General features: G+C 49.1%; 1 protein-coding gene across 4 annotated transcripts in view; it reads right to left on the bottom strand.

Moving 5' to 3' along the window:
* Nucleotides 1–1,208: 1,208 nt before the first annotated feature.
* The window catches only part of CYLD (CYLD lysine 63 deubiquitinase), a 30,034-nt gene continuing 22,299 nt past the window's right edge, over nucleotides 1,209–8,943 (bottom strand). For all 4 annotated transcript variants that reach the window (XM_090259403.1, XM_090259405.1, XM_090259406.1 and 1 more), the window contains 7 exons: nucleotides 8,513–8,604; nucleotides 7,670–7,736; nucleotides 4,903–5,035; nucleotides 3,918–4,026; nucleotides 3,277–3,395; nucleotides 2,813–3,029; nucleotides 1,209–1,403 (listed from right to left, as the gene is read on the bottom strand). In XM_090259403.1, coding sequence (XP_090115529.1) covers nucleotides 1,219–1,403; nucleotides 2,813–3,029; nucleotides 3,277–3,395; nucleotides 3,918–4,026; nucleotides 4,903–5,035; nucleotides 7,670–7,736; nucleotides 8,513–8,604 — 922 coding nt within the window. In that variant the 3' untranslated portion in view covers nucleotides 1,209–1,218. The remainder of the gene's footprint in view (nucleotides 1,404–2,812; nucleotides 3,030–3,276; nucleotides 3,396–3,917; nucleotides 4,027–4,902; nucleotides 5,036–7,669; nucleotides 7,737–8,512; nucleotides 8,605–8,943) is intronic.

Here is an 8,943-nt window from a genome sequence, read left to right as displayed (position 1 = left end):
GGTAAACCTGCCTTTATAAGAAAATAATTGCAGGTTTGGAAAGATTCTCCCCATGAATTCCGGACATTGGTTTCTGAAGTCATAAGCTTTACACACATGACAACTTTGCTGTCTGTCTGCACAGTTAGGAAATCATTGCGGAAAGCTGGCAACCACCCCCCCCCCCCAGAGGACAGGGACATTCAGGACCCACACGTCTAGTCTGCAGCGCCCCCCAGGTCTAGACACACTGTGGTGTCGGCTAGAAAACACTCATTTTCTACTCGTTTGATCAGCAGGAGGATCAAGCTGCTGCCACCAATCAGACAACACATCGGACTCGGAACTGTCGCTATTTCAAGCGAAATCAAAGCAAATCTCGGGAGGGGCTGACCGACTGGACGGTCTCACAAGTCCGGTCCATCGCCCCCCGGAACCTTCAGCGAGGCGTTCTCCACGCCATGTTGATTTCCTCTGAGCCACATATTTGGGTAGCATGACGCTCAGCACCCTAAGACTTGAGTGAAACTGACTGTGCTCCACTCCATCAAACAGTCTCAAAAAACACCCGCAACAGTAGCTGCAGGCCGGCGGTCACCATGAATGAAGAGCGTCCACGGCTGCACACTCTAACCCCCCCATGAAAATGACACCAGAAATGGACGTTTTATGACCAGATCACGCATTTATCTCAACACCAGAGCAGAGAGAAAACAAGAGCATCAGGGAATTGAAGTGCGCTGCTGAGCACTGCCCAGAGCCCCGCAGACGGCGGACATGCAGGAGGGACGCTGCGGAGGGAAGATTATCGACCCAGCGCAGCAAGACGTTAACAACTGGATCGGAGGTAGCCTCTTGGTAAAACCAAAAGTTCTTCCTCAAGGCAGCCGTTGGCTACGCAGGAAAAATGATTTCTTATCCTTGGTCCATAAAGAAGACACATTTATTTACATTCTCAATGGACTAAAAGAGGTTAAAACTGTCACAATTAAAATTTTATGCTTCCAAAAATATATGATCAATGCACTTAACTTAAAGCTTCAGTTATTAATAACTTCATTTAGACTTCTTAGAAAACCAACACAAACATACTTTCTAGAGTGCAAAATGCTTCTTATTAAATACTTCAGTAACACAAAAGCAGTTTGTTTTCAACCCAGGAATGCTCTCCGGAAGGCTCATCCCCAGCAGGACGCCCACTGCGGGCGCTGGACGCCGGGCAAGGCCGCGGCCGGGGCGCTACTTGTAGAGGCTCATCGTGGGGCTCTGGTACATGCACATGTACGCGTCACAGAGCAGCCTGCGCGCGCAGCCCTGGATCCGCCTCGAGTCCAGGGAGTGCAGGTCCTCTGGGGACATCTTCAGGTACTCGCGCACTTCCGGGCACGGGGTCACCTGCGGGATGTTGAAGCCGTTCTGGCCACCTGCGGGCAGAGGAAGAGCTCGGCTCAGGCCGGTCCCCCACCCCGCCGCTCCCGGCCCGCCCCCGCCATCCTGCGGCGCCCCCGCTCCGAGGCGAACAGTCAGGATCTGGAAGGCCGATTTCACTTCTGATTTCTAGACGTTAAAGCCCCCGTTTGCTCCTGCAGTTTCCCCACTTCTCGGGGCCAAGCGTGAAGGAAAGGGCCAACGAGGCACGCGGCGGGGAGCCCACAGCCCGGCTCCTCCCCGCACCCAGTGGCAGCGGGTACCCAAGGTCAATGCGCAGCGCCCAGCGCCTCCGCTCCCGCGGCCGGCCCCCCAGCACGGGCTGCGCAGGCCCGGGGTCCGGGGAAGGGAACTGTTTGCTCCCCTTACACTGAAGCGCGCACCCGCGGCTCGGGCAGGCTCTGCCGCACAGACGGGCAGACTGAGCGGGGCGGCCCCGCGGGCGGGATCAGGGTCCCCGTAGTCCCTGCGGGCTTAGCCTCCCAGCGGCTTCCCCCGAAGTCTGAGCCTCTGCGCTCCTGAGTGTCGGGCTTAAATGAATATATAAGGGGGGGGGGGGGGTCGGGGGGCACATGTACAGAAGGGGCTGCGCTGTACCCCCAGGTGTCTGAGAGTGAGAAGGGGCTGGCAAGCCTCCATCTAAGGCCACAGGCCGTGCCCCAGGTTGTCGCGGGCCACCCAGGAGACAGGGACCTGAGCTCACAGAGCTGTGGAGGGTGGAGCGTGGAGCCAGGGCGTCTCAGCCCTGCCTGCGAGGGGGCCACCTCGGCTCCGACAGCCCTTCCCTTCCCGAAACCCGCAGCACCCCGGCGCCTCGCGCGCTCTGCCGGTGTTTGGTAGGCACGGGCTTCCTGGCACAGGGCCGGGAGGGCAGCGCACGGCACCGCAGGAAGAGACGCTCGCAGGCAGGACAGGCTCCTGCTTCCAAAGGCGGTCCTCGCTCCTGTCCTCAGCGGCGTCACCGAGAAGCCCTCGGCACCCGATCGCTGAGACCTGCGTGACCTGCGGCGCCCTGGGCCTCCCCTCCAGCACAGATCTGGGTGGGGTGACCGACTGGACTCGCCGAGCCCGGCTCGTGGGCGCCGGGCACACGGGGACCAGGCTCGTACAGAAAATGAGAGGGGCCCAAACGTTCAGGAAGACAACGCCGGAAAGGAGAGCTCTCGGCCCGGAAACAAGAGTTCCAGGGCCGTTCTTTCACGAAGACCCCACGCGGGTCACACCACCACATCGACATCGCAGTCCCTGAGCAGGGGGCTGGGAATGCACTTCAGGGTGTTAGACGGTCCTCGGCCACGGCTGTCCACGCACAGCACCGCGCGTCTGGGACGTCCCCCACCCCCCACCAGGGCGCGCCCCGCCGCGGGCAAAGGTGCGGCAGGGGCGGCCCGGAGGCGCGCGTTACCGTCGCGGTCGGCCATGCTGTCGAAGAAGAGCCAGGCGGCGTCGTCCTTGCCGTACTTCACGAAGGCCACGTAGTGGCTCGTCTCTATGCACAGGACGGCGAACAGCTCCATCTTCTGGCAGGGGATGCAGCCCTGCCTCCAGTCCCAGTCCGGCAGGTCTTTGGGGAGCGACACGGGGTTGTACTGATGATTCAGTCTCTTGGGATGAAGGTGGACCTGAAATGGAACACGATTGAGCCAAACTCCATCTTTCTCGTGAGCGGATCCACTCCCCGGACCTGCATCCAGCCCTGTTCCCAGCAACCACGTACTTCCCGGGAGACGAAGAGAAGCGGCGTGACCAATGCCGCTTCATTGTGAATTTTTACAGGTTAGCCGTGAGCGCGAGAACCTTCCAGAGCCGCGCTCCGTGCGCAACCACAGCGCGCCGACGCTCGGTACGCGGGCCCGCGGGGGCGCTCACCTGAGTGTTGCAGGTCTTACAGAACTGCTTGATGCTGCCGGCCGCGATGTCCCCGTCCTCGTAGCATTCCCTGCACTCGAACGTGGCCAGCCCCCCACAGATCCGGCACTGTCGCGGGGCTGGGGCGGGGGAGAGGGAGGGGGAGGGGCCTTTAAAAATGTGCTCTTTCATTAAAGAGTAAAAAGTTCAGCTTTGAAAAGGGTATGTTCATGGACTCAAAAACATCTCTCCCTCCCCATGAGCCTTAAATTGGATTTCCTTGGAATCAGGATAACATGAAAGACATTTTCTCCAACCAAATGACACTTTTAAAATTAATATATTCTATGGTACTTTCCCCCAATTATAAAATGTCTATCAACAAACACTCAAATATACAAGACGGAATAAAGAAACCTGAAAACATCTAGTCTCGGTTAGCAAGAGGTAACCACTGTGACTTTTCCATCTGCATTTTTACACAGCTGTGTGTGCGTGCGTGCATGTGTGTGTGTAGCTCCTCTTGGACAAAGCACTTCCAGGCTCTTCAGGTACTGAACTGCCTCTCGAGGACTCGTATCCTGTTACTCTTACAATCAATGGGAATGACCAGCGGGCTACATCTGAAGGACAAACAATAAACTAAGAACTCGTATACTTACTGTCTTCAAGTAAATCTGTTATATTTAATTCCAGGGAAGGAAAAATTTTTTTAAATAGTTTAAAGTCTTTTCCAAACCGAGGCATCTGAATAATGAGACATGACGGTGCCTAAAAAAATAAGAGAGATGCATTTTTAGAATCAGAGTGCTGAAGAAACGTTTCCTTCCGAAACTGAAATCGTCCTGGTTGTCAAGCCAAGCAGTGGCTTCACCGTCAATTCAATGGCCTGTCCAGCAGGAGCAGCGATGAGCCCCGAGTCCTCCAGTCCCACGTCCCGTGGACACACGGACACAGAGCTCAGGCAGGCCAACAACCCTGGGTCCCAAACAACAGGATGACGATTTAGAGTGACATCCTACTTTGGGGTTGTATACAAATGTTTTGGAAAAATTACTTTTGCATGTATAATAAACTGTTGTCACTGAAGGGCATTACTGATATTTCAACAAATAAACAACAGTAGCTATTAAGGTTTTATGAGAACTCCTTCAGAAATGAATACAATACAAATAAGCTACAAGCATGGCTACTCAGATCATGAAGATGCTCAATAAACAGTTAAAGAAAAATAATTGACATGACTTGTTCATTAACAATATTGATGTAAATGAGTTCATTTGTCTCTTATTTTATAAACATTTTTTTTTGAAAATTTGGATAATGTGCTTGGGTAAAATTTTAAATTGGGTAAAATAACATTTTTTTTAAAACCATAAGTCTTCCCTTTAAACTATTTAAAAGTTTTCAAATTGCAAATTAGCTTAATGTTTTCTTTGGCACAAAAATTCCAAAACATTCAATCTTAATTCTGAGGCATTTTCTCTAAGGACAAAATTGAAACACTGTATTTTTTTTAATTGGTGTTTTGTTAACAGTTGCATTTCTAACTATTCTCTGTGGGTTACAAGTAACAGTTATTGAATCTACCAGTAGTCTTAAGAACCCTAAGAACTTTCACATAAAATACAAGTAGTGATCACAAACCTCGGCAAATTTCAGGTTACTGTTGATAAAAGACCATTCTAACAACTGTTGAATTGTAGGAACTCCAACTTTCTCATTTTTTCCAATAAAAATTTGATAGAAGTAACAATCTTGTACTTTTTGACCCGCGGACCTAAAACAATGCAGAGAAATAACATGATTTCTTTATGACGCCCTGAGATGGGCGTGTGGAGCTGCCCGGCAGCGTCTGAGAACTGAAACGATGCGGCTGACGGGCAGCTTCAGACAGAACGACGGGGCGCAGACAGGAACTCAGGCAAAATAAGTAAATGCCTTTGGGCCTAAGGCCTTAAACATGGTTGTTCTAGTTTTCATACTGAGAAGCTCAGGAGGGAAGGAATGGAATAATATCTCAGTCAGGAAGCTCTGTGTCATCACCAGAAGCTAAAATCACTTGGTTCAACCTAACAATACCAATATACCTGCATTTATTTTGTGCATTTATTTTGTAAACATTTTTTAAATATTTGGATAATATGCTTCGGTATAATTTTAAATCGGGTAAAATAACACTTATATTGGTATTGTCCAGATCGGGGAAGCAGCAAACTGCACTGAATGCTCAAAACAGGAAAGGAAGTCCTTACACGCCTGAACGGGACAGACCCTCAGAGTCCTTCCAGACCAGACCAGACCCGCCGCTTCTAAAACGAAGGGCCTGAGATCTCGGGAACAAGAGTCACTTCCCAGCAAGTCCCCATTCTCTCTGGTGTCGCCTCCTAGGACTATGGTCTGTATCTCCCGGGCCTCCTCTCCTCTCTGCCTTGTTTTTAACTCCTTCTGCCTTTGAGCTCCGTTCTGGGTCCTCTCCTCAGACCTGCCTCCCAGGTAGGCAGGTCTCTCCCCAGCTGTGCCCGCCATGCCCTGGGAGGCTCCCCTTCCCAGTCATGTGCACATGGAATTCTATTCCATTTATGTCTGCGAGTTCCGTTTCTGTGGACTTGATTTTGCTGTTGTCACACCTGCATCACCCTCGAAGGGTAGCTGGCCCTCCTTCCGCCTCTCCCATCGCTCAGGAACATCCCATGGTGTCTACGGCTGCTTCGGGTTATTACAAGGGAGTCTCTGGCCTGTCTGCGGCATCGGCTGACTCCCCCTCCGAAGGGCTCGGGGAGGGAAGAATGACACGTGGGGAAAAGGGGTAACTTTCAAAGTACCTTTTTCTATCTTTTTACAGCGTTTAAGCCAGGGGTTCTCAGCATGAGGGGGCTGAGGACAGGGGCGGGGAGGCATGCACCCCTCAGCTCCGTGAGGCCCTCAGACGCCGAGCTGCGTCCCTGCGCCTGGTGCCCCCCGGTGCCCCGAGGACCACGGCAGCTCGCAGCCTGTGTCGTCACTGGGACGCGCGACACCCCGCAGGGGAGCTGGGCTGGGGCCTTTCGTTCCTCGCTGTGTTCGAGGCTAAAGTGCTACACATGCTTAATTCTCTTTCTGAGCTTTCTGTTCAGCTCTGTTGATCCAAAGTTCTAGTTTTATGTCTGTATCCTGCTGTCTTAATGTCTACTGCTTTGCCTTCGTAGCTTATAAAATAATTCTCAGAAATAAAAACTTCAAGGCTTTCACCCATTTTATCTTGTAGAGAACTCTAAAATCACTTCACTGAGTTCAAAAAAAAACTTAAGATCTTGCTTTTGTGAAAATTATTTTGTAAAAACATTAAGACCTTTAAGTTATTTAATCTTCCTACTTGGAACAAAACGTCTCACTAATTAATCAAATTACCTTTCAATTTGGTTCAAGTCTTTTAAAAACCTATCTCAATAAAATTGATTTCTTGGCAATATATACTTTCATAAAGTATAAAATTATCCCTCTTTCATATTTGCTAAAGGATACACAGAAATACTACTGATTTCTCCGTGACTTTTTCCTATGTGGTCAAACTACAAATTCTTTTATTAATACTAGTAGTTTCCAAACTACTCTCCAGAATTTTCTAGGTACTCATACAGCCATTACCACCTTTGAATAGATAATAAACATGTATTCTTGATGCTCATTAGTTAGAACACCCAAAACAATATCAAAACATAATCGCTGCTACTGCGTCTCCCCCACCCCCACCCCATTCTCCTTAACCAGCCATTCAGCACGGGCTTCAGACCCCGTCACTTCAGGCAGAAACGAGTAAGAGCTCCTGTCTGTGATCAGCTTTTAGGGAACTAAAGAGCATGCTAGCAAGAGTGTCAACAGAGAATCCCAAATTAAAATATAAAAAGGTTTAGCATTCAAACCATTTGGGAAGCTCACTTAGAATAGCTCACGAAGAACTTTACTGTATGAAACTCAAAGCTTTCACTGCAGATGGAGAGAAAAAGACCAAGTTACAAAGCTGGGAATAAGTGCGCTAATTAGAGGCTAAATTAATTCTGTGATAGGGACTCAAAATCAGTGTTCTCACTGTGTTTGATTACGTTAGAATAAGATTCTCTGAAAAAAACGATTACTAATTTAAATTACAAAGCATTTATATATAGTTTTATAAGAAAATGATTTGCAATGGCATTTATTACTAGGGTTAAAACTAAAAGCGCACATGTACATTGGATGCATCCCTCAAGAGAAGTCTCATACCGCAGAGAAGACCGCTGATGAAGGCTGACCTGCGCTGGGGAAACCCAGCACACGAAGGCCCCACAACAAATGCAATATTGAGTCATCACTGAAGAACTCATCTCTACAGACTGATGGTGTGGAAATGAGGGCTGTCCCTTTCCCAATGCTTCTATCAAAATTTAAAAGTTACCTTATTTTTAACAACGGCTCTACCCTTAAAATATGATGAAATAAGATATTCAAGAATTCTTCAGGATCTAGGAGAAAATAAAAAATCAGTCACTGACAAGACTTTTAATCATTCTACTTTTTAATACCAGTCATAGTCCTCCACTGGACTCAAATTCATAATCAATCTTATTTCAATTAAAAGCGCAGTTCTCAAGTTTTCCTAGCTAAAAATACGGAGGAGATGATAAAGTATTAAGTTCTAATTTTGTTATAACTCTACTGCGTTTGAAAAGATACAATTCACGTGGAGGGAAGTACTTTTATTTTGAGGGGTTTAAGGTACGTGGAGTGAAACCGGAAGCACGCCCTCGTCTTTTCCAGGCATTTAAATGATCACCGAGTCTCTCAACATTACGGCTAGTCACAATGCGCCGTTAACGCCTCCAGAGCCCGGAGCGGAGCCTCTGAGTACACCCGTCAGCTGTGAATCGATTAAAACGCTGACATAGCACGTAAGCCCCCCGTGACAAGGGGAGCTAAGCGGTCCGCGTGGGGGCAGCCACGCAGCCTTCCCACCAGAGGGAGCCCAGGCCGGTCACTGCGGGAGGGACGGAGGGCCCCCCTGCTGGTCCCTTAGGGCACCAGAGCCGGCCAGCTTCTGTGCGGAGCTCAGTATTCCCACCGCCACCCCCTCCGAGGAGACAGACAGCAGTTTGAGCAAAGTGGGAGGAACCTGTGCATCGCACAGACGTTTCTGCTGGAAGACAAACTCCCCAAACTCCAGAGGCTCACAGTTCAGCCGACCCCTTAGCATGGCCCGCAAGCTCCATTCGGGGCACACCCTGAAGGGGACGACACTCACCTTTTTCCTCAGAGGTAAACCCTGAAGCGGCCTCCACCTTTTCAAGTATTTTCCTCAGCTTCATGATCTTCGTTGCGCATACATACCCATATCTGTGTTAGTAAAGACAGGAATTAATACCGACACATCCACTAAGTTAACATATTCTGATATCCACACATCTCATGTAACTCTAGCATGTCCTAAGTCAATAGGCTAAACACTTACTTTGAAAGATACAATCATAGGCTTCTTCTTGAGGTCTGAATAATTAAGAATCTAGAGTCGGACTTATCCCAGACACTAGTACACCCTAAAAATAACTATCACATACTAATACAAGAACGAATATTTTTAATTTATGATAACTGGTTCTTTAATGCTATTTGCTTAAGAAATTAAAACTAACTTTTCAGAACAGAATACACAGTTTTGAGAGAGGGGGAGTCCTT

The sequence above is a fragment of the Furipterus horrens genome, unplaced genomic scaffold (genome assembly GCF_987537825.1).
Source record: "Furipterus horrens unplaced genomic scaffold, mFurHor1.1.pri manual_scaffold_13, whole genome shotgun sequence".
In the NCBI taxonomy this organism is placed as follows: domain Eukaryota; kingdom Metazoa; phylum Chordata; class Mammalia; order Chiroptera; family Furipteridae; genus Furipterus; species Furipterus horrens.
Note: the sequence above shows the minus strand (reverse complement) of the source record. Positions and strands in the feature narration are given on the sequence as shown.